Genomic DNA, 20,504 nt, shown 5'->3' on the forward strand with positions numbered 1-20,504 from the left:
TGCTAATTTAAACGTTGCAAATTTGTTCAGTCTAGAGAAGATTAAAAAATAATAAAAATTTGTAATCTCTTTTGAAATGTGTTGCAAAATTTCCCCTAAAAGAATTTTCGTGGAACTATTTACAGAAATTGAACTGGACCAAAGTTCATTGGTCACCGTGATAAGGACAATGTTCCACGCTATTTTCCTTTCCTCTGTTTCTCTGCGACGCACCTTGATAGCTGAGAGAATGCACACGTGATCGCGTCATTATACCGTGACTTTGATCGGATGTAACGCGAAAGGGGAGGATACAATGAGCATAGGCCTCGAAAAAAGGTCCACCCTTCGTACCTTCTACAACGAGTTACGTTCGCGGGCAGATGCCCTCGACCACCCCATAGTCATATGCGCGGCTATAAAGAACGGGCAGCACCGTATGGTTTCCCGTGGGAAACATCACACAGGCCTATCGATCCCATTTGTTACATGACCTTTTTCATTCTCTCTCTTCTTATTCTCTTCTATAATCTGATGCAATTGCAAAGTGAAAATTCTCATACATCCATCTTAAAATTTGGGATATTTTATCCCCTATTTCTTCTTTCACTCTCTTCTTGAATCTACAGTATCTCTATGATATCATGTAATCCTCGGCATTTGAAATTTGAAATATCTGCATCATTTTATAATTTCGTGCGATAAAGTCATTTCTACATTACTTTTTTAATTACAACCATATTCATATAGTAAAAAGGTAAATGTTATAATAATAAAGTATTAAGCTTCATTTCAATATGAGTTTCGCTTTTTTTCGTATTTCTAGTTTAATCTCTCCCATAAAAACATGCCAAACAAACCTGCAAAAAAGACTGTAACTTTTATACTTCTCCATATCGGTTTCTAATTATAATTCCATCCATATCATAAAAGGTTAATGTTGCAATTAAGCTTCATCTTCATATGTACATCATTTTTTTTTTTACTTTTAGCATAATATTTTTCACAAAAACGTATCTGATTAATTTGCAAAAAAATTGGAACTTTCAATTTAAAAAAAATAAAATTATACTGCAAATATTAAATTAAAAGATATCCTTCAAAAATTAACATCATTAAAAATGATGCCTTTCTCGAATGTTTAAATCCGAAGTATACATCGCACGAGTAAAATTATTAACATGAATTTAGCACAGCAAGTCTTGCAAATCTCACCAATTAATCGTCAATGGTCTTCTTCATACGCACCTGTTTTAAGACGGGGTAATATTTGACAAAATATCTTGCATTGCATGTGAGGTTTTAAGTTACCACCTTACAGCGTTACATTGCTCCTACCTATATATAATATATGTTCCATTTGAATGGATTTCAGGACGGTCTGTTGAAGCAGCTAGTAAGCAACGCCGAACAACTTGGGACCGGACTTCGATGGGATGTCATAGCTGGCCACTTCCCCGACAGAAGTGACGTTCAGTGTCAGCAAAGATGGGCGAAGGTCGTGAATCCGGAATTGGTCAAAGGACCATGGACGAAAGAGGTAAATTAATGAAATTAGATTCTTATTTGGTATTTATAAGTAAAGACAAATTTACACATTTTTTATTTTGTATTCCTTTGTATAAAGTGAGAAATCTTTGATTCTTTTACTATTCTATACATGTAGATCCTAGTTCAGAAGTTAAGATTATTCAGATTGAGGACTCTAGTTCAGTATTGCAAATTCTAAATAGAAATTAAGGAAATATTATGTTATCGTTAGTAACTAGTATTTGGGTTGTATATATGTATACCTTTGTTTGATATAATCACATTGTTGTAAAAGGTTAAGTTATATCAACCTGCGTTTCACCGGATGGCCAACCAGTCCAGATTTCGCGAAAGTTCGTGAAGATCCGTTACACCCCTTCACCCATCATGGGCAGGTCTGTCCACGTATTTGGTAGAGGAGACGTTTGAATTGAAGATCGTGTAACGGTTCTTTGTAACTTTCCCTCTGGAACAAGGAAACTGTCTTAAGTTTTTCATATCTGCTTTAAGAAATGTATCTGTATCAGGTAGTCTATAAATACCGAGTAAATACACATCAAGCGTTTCTTCTATTGACCACCAGATGTCACCATGAGCCTGTGCTATGAGACCTATTGACCTATTATTGCCATCAATAATAACAATGTCCTAAACCTATGCAATTTAATTTTATCCAACAAAAACCTAACCTAAATACCAATTTCGACTTAAAACGCTCCAAGGTCATCACTTCCGCACCAGTAACGATCAAGATGGTTCTTCTTGGGTGCATCTAAAGCTTGAAGGTTTGAATTCATAACGGCACGGCCCTGCACAACACGTACGCCTACACGTAGCGGAGGCAGCGTTCTCTTACTCTCCCTCTGTCCGCCGACGGTCGCCACGGTGGGGTATGCAACAAGAAAAAGAGCCACGAGAGGTCCGCGGAGATGCTGCGTCGTCGTCGTGCCAATGCACTTGGCAACAGCCAAGGGCAAGTAAAGCCTCTGAAAGTTGCGTACACTCCGTCATGAAGAGGCCCTATATTGGTGTGCACCTGATTCTTCATGGTGTAGGAGCGTCCTCGTTGCATCCTCTTTCCCCTCTGTCCTTTCCTCACTGTTTTCGTTGCTTCTTTCCCTCGGTGCACTCGAGGATCATCTCCGCGTGTGTCCTCTTCTCCTTTCCTTTCCGCCGCCTTCTCTCGACCTACCGCCTTGTTCTCTTACCTTCCTTCGACTCTTCTCCTCGCCTTCGAGAAATTACTCGCGTGTTGGACCTGCCTTCCGGTGAGAACTCGTCCGATCAGAACTTTCACGGCGCTTTGGTTGCTTTTCAGGGAGCAGGATGTCGCATCTGGTGAAAAGTCGACATTCTTTAATCGAGATTTTTCAGTCGACAAGTAAAGTCCTGGTTTCATACTAAAATTTTTGGACTCTAGTTTTTAACTAATTTCTTCCAAAAATTCTCTCCTAATTTATCTTCGTATTAAAAATGATTATTGTCAGTTTACATCAAAACTTCACCGAGCTTACAATTAAGATTCTGAATCCTATATCAGTCGCGACATCTAGTTTTCAAACGGCAACGAGCTTTATCACGTGCTACAGTACACTACACTAACATGCGTAACATAAATTTGGCTTTTAAACAATCTATACTTAAATATAAATTAAACTAATAATATTAAAATAATATTACCCACCTAAGAAAATTGAAGAAAAGAATACCAATTATAAAAACAAATATTAAACTAGTCATATATTGAAAATGGGAAAGTCAGTATATAAAATACATGAGAATCAATTTTAATGTCCTATCAGTAGCTTCATCCATCAACCATAAGTACTCGAATCATTCCGTGTACTGATGATCGGTGACGTTCGCAGGAGGACGAAAAAGTAGTAGAATTAGTGGAACGATATGGACCGAAGAAGTGGACATTAATTGCCCGACATCTAAAGGGCCGTATCGGTAAACAGTGTCGGGAAAGATGGCACAACCATTTGAATCCGGGCATCAAGAAAACAGCGTGGACAGAGGCGGAGGATAGGATCATTGTGGAAGCTCACCGCAGAGTGGGAAACCAATGGGCGAAAATAGCAAAACTACTGCCGGGCAGGACGGATAATGCTATAAAAAATCATTGGAATAGCACTATGAGGAGGAAATACGAAACTGAAGATGGTGGTAGACCCACTAGCACAAGAGGTTCTTATCAATACATTAATTATGTTATTATTAGAATGCCAATATTTACGCAAATTTATAGTTTTATGAAATATTTATTTTATTTTCATATTTTATAACTAAAATTGGACCTACACAGAGATAATTGTTTCGCCTACTGTACTTTGGATATTTGGATATTTTATGTGATTTTACATATAATGTGCATTATATGCATTTTTGCTTCTTTAAATTTTTCTACGAATGTAATAAATAAAATCCACGTGAATATAATTTGAAAAATAATCTGTATTAATTCTTATTTTCAATCTTCATTTTCAATTTTTAAATTTTAATTGAAATATAAGCTAATAGTGATAAAGAAGAATTTTAATTTAGCTAATTGAAATTGATATATATTTATAAAAAGTTAGATCATCAAAAAATGGAACATTTGATAAAAGTGAATTCCTCTTATAGGAAGAGGTAGGAGAAAAGCTACAGAGTCGTCGGTGCACTCTAAAGAAGCAGAGGAGGAAATCTCAAGTCATGGTCGTCTGAAGGTAGATTCAACGAACAACGAAAACTCCACAACTGTGTCCACTATGCAGCAGCATACTCTGGGTATCGATCAGCTGGACTGGAGTAGGGCTTGGGATAATCAACAAAATAACCAGACGTTCCAAGGTCTTCTGAATCTGAATGAACGGCCGCACAATAACGAATCTCGAGTAGATACCCCTTCAAAAAGAGGAAGTTCTTCTCGAGTCAAGACTGAACAAATTTCACCTTTTACAAAGTATGTTATTAAACAAGTTTAAAAAATAAGAATTTTCAAGGAGTATTTAATGAAGTTACCCATTTACTAACACATCTATTTATATAGGTATTTTGATATGCAAATACAAGGTGAAGCGACAAGTTCAAAGAATTCAGAGATTAGACTAATGCCCATGCCAGATCTGGAGGAAATGCCAGAAGCCATAGCGGAAAAAGAAAGGAGCAGTCCACCCCCTATTCTCCGTCGACGTAGAAATACTCAGGCCCTTCAGCAGAGGACGGAAATACCTGAGAATATGAACCAGACTGATTACTTGTTAATAAGCCAACAACAGCAACAGTCTGGCGTTACCACTCCATCCACGCCCATCAAACAATTGCCATTCAGCCCGTCACAGTTCTTGAACAGCCTGAGTCCTGAAACCTCCCCCTGGCCACGGGCAAGTACCCCTAAAGGTAATAGCCCTGGTCCACTCACCACACCACAACCCACTGGTCTTCGACGAAGTCAGAATGGTAAAGTTTTTGATAAAATTCTTCATTCGTTGCTTTTTAATTTTATCTGAAACTTGATAGACTGTATATTGTTACTATTATTATGTTTTTGTCACAGATGGGAACACACCGAGAACGCCAACACCGTTCAAAAACGCGTTAGCAGAATTAGAACGGCGCAGCGGCGCGACTACTCAGTTACCTGCCACCCCAAGTCGTCTGGATGCTCTAACGGAAATCATCAAACAAGAAACCGACCGTGAAAGTCTAGCAGGGACTAGCACCATCCTTCAAGACTCTGGTTACAGCACGATTAGACGGCGGGGTAAAGAAAATAGCGCTCCTGGTGGAAAGAGAGCGCGTAAAGCTCTCTGTCAAGCCTGGGCAAATGCTTCCCAGGATAATTCCGAAATAAGTTTCGTTGTAGAAACACCGGTAAGTTGTATGTCGATATTTAGAATGTAACATTAGCGAATATTTATGCAAAATTCATATTTTTATAAATATACTTTAAAAAACGGGATTTAAGTAAAGAATTGTTTTATCTGTTACATATTAAAACGAATATCCTATTTCGACTATTTTATGTACTTTTACAGATTATATACATCTTATATATTTTTGCACTTTTAAATTTGCCATTAATGCATAAAAATCCGCAATCTAAACATTAGTATATAAAATTGTTATTTAGTTCACTAATTTATTTTCTTTACATTACAGAGTAAAAGTTTGGACACATCGGTATTATTTTCACCAGCATCCATGGCATTGGAGGATAGTTTCTTAACAGCAGGAACTAGCCCCGTAAAGGTAGAGAACCATGTCCATACTCAATCACAGATGCAAACTCAACCCGCCCTATCCTGGTATTATTCCCGTACCAATCGCCTCTAGACACGCTAGCCGGCCTTTTCTTAACTCTCTTATTTTAACACTGTCTTTCTCTCTCCTTTGTTTAGTATATTTTACTCAATCATGCCTGCCTGTTGATTAACGTTAAATATGTCTCGCCCCTTCTCTATCTTTCTCTTCGATTCTTCTTTCCTTTTAATTTATGATTAAATGTTATAAAACCAAGGCGCGTGAGGAATTAACCTTGTATTTGTCCTTCGTAATTGTAACTATGATTATTGATTCCCTTTTGTCGCCCTGGTATCGTCCAATCCAAAGATTATTAGCGATCTTTTTTTTTCTTAAGTCGTAAATATAATAATAATGAAATAACACGACTAACAATTAATAACGACGTAAAATATCGGTTTGATTTATTTATATGATTAACTTATTTTTTTCTTTTTGACAACGCGTATGCTTACCTTGTTAAATTATTATTTATGTGTATGCAGTAATGTTATGTGCTTGAAGCGAAACTTATGATCATGAATTAAGGAAACAATGGGCTCAAATGAGCCGTATTATAAAGTACTTAATTTATATTTTTGCGTGTATTACAATGTTTATTTTTTGGCCGATGTTCATCGTATTATATTCTACATACATTGAAAATATCCATACTCTTTGGTTTCGATGTACGTCGATATGTATGGTCTTGTTTTGTTTTTGTTTGCTTCAGTTTTCTCCTTCTACGATTAATTTTACGAAGAATTAAATTATACCTTAGACTCGTGTCATTAATTTCTTTTTGTTTCATTTTGTTGACGTTTATTCGTGTAAATTATTTGTGTATATTTGGTATTTTGGGAGCGAAGTAAACTGGAAACACTTAACCCAGTGAAACCTAATTTATTATTTATTGTTATATAAAAAGATAAGAAATAATCAATTATATAAAAGCTTTTTTAAAATCCTATTAGTAAGTCCTAACTTCAAAAGTGGCTAAGTTATTATAAGAACAAATCCTGTGCGCAACAGGTTAAACATATGTGTATGTAAATTTATAATATAGGATTAGTATCTAAACACTACGATTATTTAATATTTAATTACAAGAGACTATCGATTGTACCGAAGTGTTTGCAGTTTCAGTTTCGTCTCCCTAGTCATTAATAAACTTTAATATTAAACGGGAGGAATGGATCACCGGTGATCCACGCGGTGATGGAGCGCGTTAATCATTTTTGTACACATTCCAAATTGTATATCCTCGCGACTCCTTCGTCCTTCGATCGTTTCCCGGATCATGTCTCGTATAATTTTATATAATATATATATAGATACATATATATATATATTAGAAATAAAAGATAACGTTTATTTATTATCATATTAATATATATACATATTATATATATATATTTTTTTTATTCCTTTGATAATAATGTTGAGTTGTCGCATGTTTATAACTAACTCAAACGTAAAAACGCCCTTGTACAGGCCTGGCCTAGCGTACCAAAGTATTTCCTCATCCTGTATTCCTCATCCTTTGTGCCCTGAAAGTCGACAAAGTCCAAAGAACAATTTTTTCGAGCGGTGACTCCATCGGTCGCGAGATGCCGCTCTCTTCGATACCAATTCGCAACCGTGCGAAGAAAAAGAGAGAAAAAAGAAAAAGCAAAATACCTAAAAGGCCTAGTCATTCTACAATGAAACGTGGTAGTAATCTTAGCATGAGTGTGAAACATGCCCCAGTGAAAAAAACATGAACGTATAAAATGATTGAATTGACATATAGTCCTTCAATTCTTCGAAAAAGCTCCCCATAACCTTTCTGTTTCTATCTAAGTATATCCTTTCTCCCTCTTTTTCTTTATATTTTTATTCCCTCCCCGTTTCTCTTTCTTCGTAAGATTTTTGACTGTCTTAAAGACTTCTGAAGTCTATATTGACGTTGAAAATTTTCAGATCTTGTCAGTTAAATATTTTTTTTTCAAAAAAGAAAAGAATAGGAATAATTTTCAAATAGTTAGACATTTTCTATAAATGCGTTCTTTTAATCGCCGGCTGTAGCTAGTGTGTCTATCCTTTCTAGACTTCCCACGACTTTGTGTCCATACAACGGAAGCCTAACGCCAAGAGAGCAATCACGTTCGACGCGTTCGACAGTCCCTGTTGTATTCTCAGCCCTCTACCGCTTAGGCCAGTCAAACGTGCCAAGGTGAGTGGTTTCTTTTTCTTTCTAAAATCTGTTCAACCCTCGATAGGGTTAATCGTGTTAGAGATTTGATATTTTCGTGTCAGATTTCTGCTCGCATCACTGTGGTATTTAATTTTCAGATACTGAAAGACATCTGTCGCGAGAGATCGGATTTCCTTACAGTCTAGACCCTTGTAGTATTACATAGCTTCTGTGAGTCGATATTAACTACTAAAATTGGTTGATTAATTGATGATCTTAAATATTTAAAATTTAGTAACGTTTATTCTGCAATTTTTTTAAATATAAGAAGCATATTTACGTATGTAGTAATTCTGGCATTAATTTAGATATAAATATCTTAGATGTCGCTAATATACTATCTCATATATGAAGATCTCAAGAGAAAGGCACGAAGTGCATTTTTGCTGATTTTCTGATTTTAATATTACTTTGTGTGTTGAGTATTGTAACTCGAACCGTAAAGGGTAATGTTAGGCCAAATTTATACCGCGGTCAAGAACAATTGCTATTTATATAAAATAAAATTCATGCTTCGATTACCTGACAGCCAGTATGCAGATAGTACGCAGAAGCAATTTAACATATATTTAATGGCATGTACTTTTAGCTTCTTCACATTGTATTTTTCACGGCCCAATAGCAAAGATCCTATCATAAGTATCAGATGGTCATATGACGACCAATCTAACGGTTCGCTATCAGAATACGTACTTTGGAATATTCCACAAAGGTGTCCATAGTATTGCCTTGCTGTCCACCTCCATGCATACAGTACTGGACCTTTATCCCCCTCCCGCCATAGAAATATAACACGCTGAGAACATAATGTTAGGGGAACAGTATTAACGATCGCTTTCAATTCAAAACAATGCGAGAGCGAAAATAACCGGTTAAATCCTTGACTGAATAGCCCTTCTGCCCTCAAAACATTATGATTAAACGGGAAAATTATGTGAATCTTAAGACCACTCCTCTGTAAAAAAATAAGAAATGTGATTTCTCCTGTTCTTTCCCTATGCTCTTAGTATATGATAAATAGACCGCAGATTTTTGCATGCATTTATGAGAAATTAAAAAAAATATTTAGCAGATGAAACAGTGCCTAGATTCTCTTATTTTAATTATGTCCACAAAAATATGAATTTTATAAAAATCCGCAATTTAATGATAAATTTATGTGATTAATACCGAAAGATTCATAATTTGATTTCTTTGATCACAGCTACAATTGGAGGCACAATGGACAACAGTGGCATGTGGACGCACGCGTGATCAGCTGGAAATGACGCGAGCCGCCCGACGATTCCTCAGCAGCCATGGATACCTGCCATTACGTCCTCGTTCTCTGAACTTTTAACAGCCTTTCTGCAGCCGCAGGGGCTCGGTCGCACTTCGTGGTACAAAAAACGCGACATTGAACTAGTCGTAATTAAAACTACACGGCGCTTCCGTTTAAGGAATATGGCCTTTTTCTATCAAAACTGTCGAACGAGATGAGAAAATAGAAAAAACGTGGCGAAGGAAAAATAAATCTATTAGATAATTTTTTTACAAGCTGAATACGAATGCTTCGCGTATTGAAATTACGTTTCATAATTATCTTTTGTAATGTAACCGCGGATGTAATATTCTGAAAATGCATCTGAAATTGCATTTTGAAAGGAGAGGGAATGTCACGCTTTACCAACACTTCTGTTTATAGTTCATTCTTAAACTCAAGAATAAACTGCAAAAACAAAAGCAAAGCAAAAGACACTTCTGCCTTTTTTATAGATGATAAAATGTTGCTACTGTAGTGGCTTATAATTAATAAACGTAAAAAGAAATAATATAATAATAAAATAACAATAATATAATCTTTGTAACAGTTTCTTACTTTCGTAAACATTGCTTGTTCCTGGTGGGGTACGTACAAATTACATACATATATTTATATATATGCAATTTTTTTAAGGGGCATCAGAGAAAGCAATGTTCACGTAAAGAAACTCTCGCATGGATCACGATATTACATACAATTTATTTTGTACTTGAAAACGTCGAAGAATTTCTGACACTTAACGTAGCGACTTCTTATCACGTTCGTACAAAAAGAAAAGAATAAAATAATAGTCGGTTTATTTGATACAATAGTATATATTATATAATATAAAACAAAAGCATTATTGCGGCCGTTATGTACAAAGAGCCTTTGTAACTGATATTTAATTTACAACTGAATAATAAAGACGTGATGATAATCACACCAAAAAATAAACGGTTGGTACTATTTTCCTGTTTTTAACCAGCACGACACATGTTGTCTGAAAGCCTTACAAATTGAGAGAGGTATGTCACGATTTCGTTTTACCGTGCTACGTTGTCAATATGATAATGGTAGCAACAATAATTCAATTTTCGGCGTACATCGGTGTGCTACTCTTATGAAAACTTGGAATGCCATGGAATGGACAAAAGAAGACACAAGTGCTTAGACAATGATCAGCCCGTACACATCGACAAACAATCAGAAGAAGTTCGACAAAAGTCTCACAATCAAGGTGAGTTATATCGAGTGTGCCTAGCCAACTCAATTTTCTTTTCATTTGAGCTTCAAACATGGTATGTTACCCTAAAGGTGTCTTCTCAGACTTTGCTGCACAAAGACACGCGCTTTATCTCATATTGGGAGTAGAATTACATAGTATATAAACTCAAACGGTACAAGGTTATCCAACAGTACATTCAAACTAGAGACGATATGACCATAATGTTCATTAGTGATGCAGTGAGCGTCGAACGTAACTCTAAGGCTCCTTCGATACACGCGTTTTCTCTACACGTTCCAACGCCATACACAATTTAGGGTTCCTTATAGAACCTCGAAGACAAATTAATAAACTACAATACAATATTAAATACGAAATTACCTCCTTTCTTTATAGTACGACCTTCATTATCAATTGCACATTCTTCATGATCTAATTTTATGATCTTTTTAATACTAAAAATGAATAAAGTATGCTTATTTTCTTATTAACCCTTTGCGGACGTGTGTTGGCAAATAGCCGCCCAAATCTATTCACAGTTCCGGACACTTACTTTGAAGTGGCTGGCGTACGTCTACTTTTCTGAGCGATAATCTAATGCGTATTTACATATGGGTGTAGTAAACTAAACAGTATTATGTTTTTGATGAAAGAAAATTATAGATCTTTAGAAATTTTATCTTCAGTTTAACGTAAACTCGCGATATAGGATAATAGTCGAGTCAAAACGAATTTCAGTCTTTCATTGGCATTACCAGACGAATCAGCAAGCTTTTTATGTTTTATATATTTTTTATAATACCTTATGCACGATGCCTAAAATATCCAGAAAGAACATGTTCGATAGTGATAATAGTGATGACGAGCATTATTTTGAATCTGACAAGATAGAAGACGGCGATGGTGCTTCAGGCAGTGGAAACGAACTCCGTTTAACAAGGAATCGGCTCAGACGTTTCAATATTTCTAGTAATAGTGACAATGATGATGAACTAAATATTGATGAAAATAATACAAGCCTCGACAATGAATAACGCAAACGTTCAACGTGTATATTTTCTCAACTGCGCGCCAATACCTCTCGTCCACCGCGATGCTCGCTTGTCGAGCGGCCCCGCCCGCAAAGGGTTAAATATTTAACTAATTATTTAATTTCAAAGGAAAATACTGTCTCCAGTTTATTTATTGGATATATTTTTCTCAGTAGCAGTTGGAATGAATAAAAATTAATACCGTCGATTGCTTTTGTACGTAAATATTGTTTTAGCAAGCAATGTGAATCATCAACTAATTGTACAGAACCAGTTAGACGTGTTAGTTCTGTTTAAAATTTATAGTCAATTTTATGCATGTTTTCTTGGAAGAAAATTAATCAAAAGCGTTAATCTTCTTTACTACGATAAATATATAATATCTACTTCCACTATTACGTATAAATTATGCTAAATGTCAATTATTCATAAAGTTGACAAATCTGTAATATAGTGTATCGAATTAAATTAAGATTAAAATGTTTCCGTTACCAAAAAAATGCGCAGCTGCAAACGCGTGCACTAAAAGATGCCTAAGCATACGTACAACATTACGAAGTATATATCCACGAGTTGTTTTTAGTTCACAATAACATGATGGTAATGCCCGATAAAATTCGATAGATGAATGTCGAAGCCTGAAATTACACAGATCAAATCTCACAGTTTCGAAAGGCTTACGATACGAATATTATTTCGTGAAGTTTCAAAGAATTATCGTGTCAGATATTAGCTTACGTCACCCAACTATCTGAGATTCTCCCGCGCATTCTTTTTTATTTTACATGTAGGACGATCGTATCAAGAAGTGACTCAAGTAATCTTTGACTAGATGGCGATCTTTTCGAAAATTGCGCGTACGATAATTCATTAAGGAATAAAATGTGTCTTATTAATAATAATCTCATCGATTTCTATCTCTACATATAGCTGCGTAATATAACATCAGGGAACTATGTGTAATAGATAATATAGAGGAACTCTTAGCTGTCGATTATAACAATAGCTAAAAGAGAGGGGGATTTTTTTTCTTTCTTTGACTAGTACTACCGGTATATGTTGATTGATTTTAGCATTTACGAAAAGATTGCATCGAAAGAAAGTCACACATCATGAAATGTTTATAAAGATCTATTTGAAAACAGCGCGAGAAGAATTTTAGGAAATGGGTGACACTGTGCATACCGCGCCACCAATTAGTAACAAAATAAAAACTGCCGAGAATGTGTCATACTGCTTCATTTAGGATCGCTATGGTTACGAAAAAATTGTATCTTTGCGAAAAAAGAATTTACTATTCCTTTTAAACGATTTGAATTTACGATTCAAACTGCGATTATTCCATAATTTTCGGTCTTCCATGATTATAGATATAAGCATTGATCATTATACATATCATACATTCAGCCTCCTAATAAAATAACGTCTATAAAAAGTCTGAAAACAATCAACAAAGATGTATAAATTCACTAAAAACAAGTAGAGGTATAATGCCAAAGAGGCCATTTCCTAATGTCTTTCTGTTAGAAACGCTTAAAAGCGACACTTTCTCGGGAACGTTTCGCATCTTTTTCTCGTTTTAATACTAAAAGTTCTAGCGTTGTAAATTCTCTTCATCGCCAACGTCATTGACATTATTTAGTCCAATGTATCTGGATCTGCTAAAAAGTTTGAAACACATAGAGATTTATTTGCAAAAATAGAAATTATTAGAGAGAGAACAAAAATAAAATTTATTAAATAATATTTACCTGGAGAAGGGGATCCTTTGACTCTGCAAGTGTTATAACTTCCACAATTCAAACATTTCAAACCTACAATATGGAATTTTACTGTTGATTCCTGGAAGATTAAACAATTTGTTCATTGATCCCATCCAATTTATCATTGTTTCTTGATTAAGTAAAGCACAGTATAGTTCAAATGTCTAAGATAAGATTCTATTTTTACCTCGTGACAGTCTTTGCACAGAATATCAACCTTGTAATCCTTGTACTCTTCTGGCATTGGTGTTGATGATACTTCCATATCCAAAAATTTCCATAGATCAGTCATATCTAGAAGAGACACTTGGCAAGTTGGACATGCATAATGTCCTGAGTGTAACAACTCCTCAAAACACGTACGATGAAGCAAATGACCACAATTTGGAATGTGACAAGGTATACGACTTGTGTGAATATCTTCCAAGCAGACTGGACAATTTGCATGAGAAACATTTTCTACACACTGAAAATAATAAACAAGCGATTGTCTTACAGAATCAACTATGTCTAATAATATAATTATGTTATATCAACAAGCTACACTCAATTAAAATTGCAATTCAATAATGAAAGTTGAATAAAAAAATTCTTAAGAATATAATTCTATTAGAGTAAGCTTACTTAAGCACACTCTGACAGAGTAAATATAAAAGTTTATATATAAGTTGGCTATTAAACTTGCTTCCTCTTCTTTAGCGTTATTTATATCTTCATACTCAAAGCTGAAACTTCTTTCAATTTATCATTCCATCAAATGTTAATCAAGCGTATTCAATGTATTACATATACTAAATGCATGAGCAATTTTTTTTAGCTTAGGGAAGCAACTATACACTACATAAGCAACAGAACATTTAATGGTGCATTACATACCGTGTGCCCGTTCTGTAACTGAACCGGTAAACACATGTTGCACTTGGCACAGTGGAAAAATCGGTCCCGACCGCCGACCCTACATATCCCGCAACCGTCACAGTGATACTGATTCTTGTCTTCGTCATCGAACAAATTGCACTCGAGACACGTATATTTGCCGAAGCGACAGTGACAATTTTTGCAAGTGGCTTGTACAGGCTGACGAGTGTCACATAGAACACATATAAGTTCCGTGACTTCTTTTCTGTTTACCACGTGGGTCTCCTCCTTGTCGTGACAAAATCGACATATGTATACTTTGTTACAACATGGTGTCTAGAAAGAAAAAAAAAAGATAGAAAATATAGTAAACTATCAGCTTTAAATATAACGTATCTTTCTGAGACATAAGAATATATTTTAATCATGTATATTTTTACTCTGTCTTTCTTCCAAATGGATGTTATGTTTCAATACATGAGGTGTGTCAGCAATTGTGATGCAAACGTTAATAGGGTAATTCTGCGCGAAAGAAACAAGTCGAAAATGTAGAATAAAATTTTTCTACAAAATGCTGTTTTCGAGAAAAATAAATTTGAAAATTTATCATGCGCGCGTATCAAACACGTTCAAATTCCTTTTTCTTGAAAATAATTTTAACGAAAATTTTTTTTACATTTTTGACTTACTTTCGCACGTGGATCACTTTCCTGCTGATTGTTTGCTTATACCTAATCGGTAATTAGCCAAGTTCAAATGTACTTGACAAATTTTCAAGTTTGATTTTCTCGAAAACGAAGCGTTATATGAACAAACTTTATTCAATATTTTCGACTTGTTTTTTCACGTAGAATCGTCCTGTTATCGATTGTACCACAATTGCTGGGACAATTTGTATATTATTGAAATATAGATAATTACTAAATATTTTGTTTTAGTATTTAATATATTGTTACTGCCTTTTATATATTCCATGCTTTGTATGTATAAAGTACTCTAAAAAAAAAGATATCTAAAGAGGTAGAAACGTGAGGTGACAAGAACAGCAGGATTAAATTCAAATTTTTCGTTAAAACGCTATAGAAATGTGGCTTCGACAATCCTTGAGCACTTCAGAAAACGAAGGCCTTAGATAATAATCCAATTAGCCCCCATATGAATCCGTCCTTGATCCCTAACCCTTTCGATGCAGCCAGGCGCTTATAAGCGTTCGGCAAATCCGTTCGACAGCGTACAGCATACGGTGAAACAGATCAGCGTGCGGAGGATATGGTAGCATATGTAATGTATAGAACTCATTCTGCACGTGGTGTCTACGTTCAGCGACATCGAAAGAATCAATTATATGAATCAGTTAGAAGAATATTTAAAATTGTCGACAATCCTTTTATTATCAGAAAGACTGAAATAATTCATTTCTCAAACTTTTCCATGTAACAATGGTTCGTTAAGCCTCGAATTAACCTAACTTTTAATCTTGGTATATTCTTCGAATTAATTTCGGTCTTGTTTATTCATTATTAAAAACTTTCTTCTGTTTAAAGAAAAGGTAAGAAGGAAAATAAATTGTTAAATATATAGAAGATTTCTTATTTAAATTTGATGATTGTGTTTTTTCTTAAAATATTAAGTTCTTTTTATCTGTTGAAATAAGAATGAGATTGGGACATGAAGATTTGATGATTATAGTAGGATTAAGTTTATCATTATAACGATCGCCGCAAGTGTGGTATGTAATATATAATCGACTTCGATTGTGATTATTCAGTTTCTATTAGATGGCGCACATGGTAGTCGTTCAAATCCTCAATGTGCTATTGAAACACGTGTTATAGATATTTCAATATGCCTCTGCAAAAATTATATATTTCATTACTGAATTCTTATTTTCCATAAAAAAAGAAATTGCAAAAAGTATTCGTTTTTATCGATAAATAGTTTAGTTAGTACAATAGTTAGTACAATTTTGTCCACTGTTACTAGTTCGAAAATATCTTACAATAGGACCATAAAATATAAATAATGAAGATCCTATACTCGGTATAATAATTTAATAAACAAACTAGTCTTCAAATTTAATTGAATTTTTACTATTACCTTTATTATTAATTACAAAAAAAAATATTAAAAAAAGAAACTGCTGACTAAAATACCGTACACTTCTCCAAGTGCAATGTACACAGCGTTTTCTCAGTAGAAGGCCTATCTGGATTATTCACGGTGCTACTCTCTTGGACAATATTTGAGCAACAAAAAAATTTCAGTGCCTTATCTTTATGCGTTCAGGTAAATAAGGTGAATGTAAACAGAAAACGAAATCGAGAGCTCAGTGCGTATTTCGCAAGAGGATAAAAAGATAAAATAAAAATTCAAATTGTAGAAATTTCGAAAAAGAAAAAAATTTATAATTACAGTTTCTTTTTCTTCGAGACGACACAAAAGCACTGGTCGTTCGTAGCAGCAGCACACGACATTTGGCTTATCGCGGCAATTGGTAAGCAGTACTTTGAAAGAGGGCGTCTCGTTACACAACACATGGCTGAACTTCATCGATTTGTTTGCTGCGTACACACACGCACATATGGAACGTGGGTCGCACGTTCGTGTTTACATACGGCGAATAGAAAAAGCTCGTGTACGAACGATTTCGGTGTCAGTCGTTAATTGTAAGACCGCTACTCGTGTCGTTTATTTTAGAAACAAGTTTATATTATCGATTACCCGAGCAAGTTCAAGGGTAGTCGCAAAGGTACATCGAATCTTTCTGATTTCCAAATTTTTTGCATTTCTTTCTTTTCAGTGTACATTTTGATGGGAAATTTAAATAGACCGCTTTATGGATGCTTTCCGAATTTTATTTATCGCGTTAGGTGGCGCTTGAAGCGCTTCTAAAATTGTAAGTTCGATTTATTAGTCGAGTGAAGATTCGTTGAAAAAACCGGTTATAAATCGATAAATTGTCAACTGTTTATTTACCATGTAGGATTCTTAAAACAATCAGACAGTTTAATTTATCGTTCGAGTGATTTCGAGCATGCGATGCGACAATGTATTTACAATCCGATGCGATAATGTATAAGCGACCAAGTAACGAATAAATCATTATAGATACAGTGACGGATAAAAAAAGCTTTTGCACTGAACATTTAATACGTTGATAACAATCACCTATTTTGTGATATATTATATTTATCCGTTGCTTTTATTAACTATGAATTCATTTTGTAAAATTATGGTGTCTTATATTTCTTATTTTATAAACTTTCTTTTATCCGTCACTGTAAGTAACTTAAGCCTGATTTCCACTGAAGCAACAAGGATGAGCTTTTTGTCGCCTCTTGTTGCTGCATATTCCAAAACATTTTAACAAATAGCAACTTATAAAAACATTTTATCCATACTGGCGACTGTTTCAAAAAATATAGGTCAGTAACAAAAAGCTGCTCGTTGCAGCTTCAGTGAAGATCCGACTTTATACTATTCACCATATAAAAAATGCAACAAATTTGTTTTAAGAAAAATCTGAATTCCGCCTTTTTCTTTGAGTAACTCAAAATATATACCGTAGGAGCGCTGTTACGCGATTACGTTATTTGCGATCACTTGAAGGGATCAATTAATGATATACATAAAAAGAAAACTCTATTAGCGCTTCTTACATTGTTATTTAAAGTCGTCGAGAATCAAATTGTAAATTTCAATAAATATGTATGAACTTGTAGATAATATATTCGCGAGGAAGAATAAAATCGAGAGTGAAGTAGATAAAGTCATCGTATACCGTGACAAAATTCGAAAAATGTTTGACACGAGACGAAGCCGTTGAGACACGCCGGAAGGATTAAAACGGTACCCGAGAAGAACATGTTGCCTCGCAGCTGAATCGCGCAAACTGATCACTGAACATCTGCGTGATCGAAACTGAAAACAGAGCGCCTCGCATATGTAGTTATACATATGTATAGTAGGTTCTGCTAGAAGAGTCGCACAGTAAACTGTCGCCAATTTTTAGATATCGGGAAAATTAGCTTTGGAAGTGAAGTATTTGCTAGAATGGGAGTGTCATAATTACTATTTAACAAACACAATGTCGCAATTCAAAGTACATACATACATCTTAATCTCTGTCTTAATAATAAGTAATACACTTTAACAATACTTTACTGGAGACTCTTGAAAGATAAGAAATATTACACTAATTGTAAGAGAAAAGAAAATTTTTTCGTTGTTTTATAAGTTTCTAGGAAAATTACCTAAACTGTATACAGTAACTATTAAAAAGTATTTGCGGGCAACAATTGTATTTATTATAGCATTTACATGTCAATTAATTACGTCCAAATATATTAAACTTTGTTATATTTAGTAGTACTTTCATATTACTACAAAGATTTAATATTATGAAAATGAAATGTAAAATTTGATGAAAGAGACGTTGGAAAACACGAATACTTGTCACCGTACATTATAAAATTTAGTGGGTGAATCTACATTTAAATTTCACTTTAATTACATTCAGTAAAATATGAGTTTACATAAGCTAGATTCATCAAGTAATTAATGATCATTTACTCGAAACTTTCTATTTCACACTTGCTAAAAGACAGATTTTTATTAACCATGTTACTGTTCTAGCAAACATGACAAAATATACATGGAATGAAGCTGAAGGGGAAACAATTGACCAAAGACTCACCACAAATTTGGCCTTTCGCTTGTAGTGCTCGCAGCCGTAATCATCGCCAGCAGTTGCCTCCAAGGGTTTCTCCTTCGACGTCGACGCATGTTCGGCCACGGCGCGCGCTTCGTCGTTATTCTCCATATCTCACGATGATCCTAAGTTCCTACCTCTTTCTCCTCCGCCGTCTCCTTCTTCTCATCGACTCGCACGTCCTTTCCAGATTTTCTTGCGGCGTGTCCGATTAACACCCGCCTCGGCCACAGTTTGTTTGTTTAATTAACACGCTGGCGGCGATTCAAAAACGACGAAGGAAAAAAAGAGGAAACACCGACGTCGAACGTTCGGATCACGCGGCGAAATAAAGCAAAACGCAGGGGCTGTTTATCCCGTGTTAACAGGAGGAATAGAACCGTCAACCAGAGGCGACGGGAAACGTATCGAGCCTCATGTGTCCGATCGACAGAAGAAAACTCATCTGTGCCATCGTCAATATACCGAACACAATTCTCTGCGTTGCGGAACAAAGTTTCGAAAAAGGAGATTTTTCCACGATCTTGTCCCAAAGATCGTGAGATTTTCGTTCCACGTTTGAATTATACTACGCGAGAACGTTCGTTTACCTGTTACGGAAGGACGTATGAAGAAACGGCCATAATTTCTCGGCACCTTCGGAGAAAAACGGCTCGACACTCGCCACTTCTGACACTACTCCACTTCGTTGTACTATCACCACGGTGTAATGATTACAACGGCAGACGACATTCGGAAAAAAGGATGCAAAACTATGGCCGGAAGTTGTGACGACTCGACGAGGTACTACGTCGCACTCGTACGTACACATCCGGCCCGCGAAGATTTAAATACGCTTCGAGTTTATCCCATTAAGTGATCGCTAGACTGTGTTTGTTTATGCATTTTGAGAAAATTTTAACCGTTGACTGCCACGCGAACTTTATATACAGTGGCTAAAAAATATATTTGTCCGTATAATTTTTTTTATCATATTATTCATATAATATTATGATATATCATATCGTATTATATTTTAATGAAGTTTTATCAGATATTAAATTTCACTTTCATAGTATCACATTTTTATGATCATGTGAAAGTGCTATTAAATGTACTTGGACTTAAGGAATTGGTATGTAAATACTACAATACGTACAGTGGTATACAAATAATTTTTTATTCTTTCTTATTTTAATCATTCTAGAAGTGCAATTGATATTGATATTGATATCTAAAATGGATCACCGAGTACTATCGTAGCAGTTAACGTGTTAGGAATGCAAAAATCTATAGAATGCATATAGTACTATAATACATAAGAATATGTGAACTAAAGTTATTATATTATTTAGTAGATGAAACAAATTTCTATTTAAGTTTCATTTCTCTAGTTGCGTATTCATGCAATTTATATTATTAAAAAAGTGTAATCATTTGTTCTTTATGGGGCTTTACTATCTTTTCTGCGATGCTATTATAAAAAATAATTTTGTTCGATCATTGTTTATTATGCGAAAAAATTACACTCTGAATGATCTAATCGGATATTCTCTTTTTATTGTATAATATCATATAACATGTAACATACAATAAATTATCATTATTATAAGGAATGTAACATTTTATAGCCATTATTAA

The 20,504-nt window shown here is 34.8% G+C and overlaps 2 protein-coding genes across 7 annotated transcripts in view; one reads left to right on the forward strand and one right to left on the reverse strand.

Annotated features, from left to right (window-relative positions):
• LOC122569357 (transcriptional activator Myb) overlaps window positions 1-9,822 on the forward strand; it is a 41,217-nt gene extending 31,395 nt beyond the window's left edge. For 2 of the 4 annotated variants that reach the window (XM_043730276.1, XM_043730275.1), the window contains exons 3-10: window positions 1,355-1,519; window positions 3,378-3,699; window positions 4,138-4,456; window positions 4,544-4,953; window positions 5,051-5,367; window positions 5,656-5,745; window positions 7,865-7,990; window positions 9,216-9,822. In XM_043730276.1, the coding sequence (XP_043586211.1) occupies window positions 1,355-1,519; window positions 3,378-3,699; window positions 4,138-4,456; window positions 4,544-4,953; window positions 5,051-5,367; window positions 5,656-5,745; window positions 7,865-7,990; window positions 9,216-9,350 (1,884 nt within the window). In that variant the 3' untranslated portion in view covers window positions 9,351-9,822. Of the gene's footprint in view, window positions 1-1,354; window positions 1,520-2,386; window positions 2,483-3,377; window positions 3,700-4,137; window positions 4,457-4,543; window positions 4,954-5,050; window positions 5,368-5,655; window positions 5,746-7,864; window positions 7,991-8,109; window positions 8,183-9,215 lie in introns of those variants that run through there. The other 2 variants (XM_043730277.1, XM_043730278.1) reach the window with 2 other exon arrangements.
• A 291-nt stretch (window positions 9,823-10,113) lies between these two features.
• Window positions 10,114-19,876, reverse strand: LOC122569363 (RING finger and CHY zinc finger domain-containing protein 1). Of its 3 annotated transcripts, none has more exons than XM_043730296.1 (5): window positions 18,870-19,876; window positions 14,192-14,509; window positions 13,503-13,781; window positions 13,304-13,394; window positions 10,114-13,213 (listed from the first exon to the last, which is right to left on the reverse strand). In XM_043730296.1, exons 1-5 carry the CDS (start codon window positions 18,993-18,995, stop codon window positions 13,191-13,193), a joined length of 837 nt encoding a protein of 278 aa, XP_043586231.1. In that variant the 5' UTR covers window positions 18,996-19,876; the 3' UTR covers window positions 10,114-13,190. The 3 variants fall into 3 exon arrangements, with proteins under 3 accessions (XP_043586231.1, XP_043586230.1, XP_043586229.1); XM_043730295.1 differs by lacking the exon at window positions 18,870-19,876 and adding an exon at window positions 16,586-17,738 and having other exon boundaries at window positions 10,114-13,210; XM_043730294.1 differs by lacking the exon at window positions 18,870-19,876 and adding an exon at window positions 16,586-17,731.
• Between the last annotated feature and the right edge of the window lie 628 nt (window positions 19,877-20,504).

This window comes from Bombus pyrosoma, linkage group LG7 (assembly GCF_014825855.1).
Source record: "Bombus pyrosoma isolate SC7728 linkage group LG7, ASM1482585v1, whole genome shotgun sequence".
Lineage (NCBI taxonomy): Eukaryota > Metazoa > Arthropoda > Insecta > Hymenoptera > Apidae > Bombus > Bombus pyrosoma.

What these genes read in the sequence shown, in the direction of transcription:
- LOC122569363 (XM_043730294.1), bottom strand. Translation starts at nt 16,723, where the DNA reads ATGAAGTTCAGCCATGTGTTGTGTAACGAGACGCCCTCTTTCAAAGTA. An exon ending in AGTTACAGAACGGGCACACG is followed by an intron (nt 13,782 to 14,191) that starts GTATGTAATGCA and finishes TATTATTTTCAG; the next exon opens with TGTGTAGAAAATGTTTCTCA. An exon ending in TGTGCAAAGACTGTCACGAG is followed by an intron (nt 13,395 to 13,502) that starts GTAAAAATAGAA and finishes TTAATCTTCCAG; the next exon opens with GAATCAACAGTAAAATTCCA.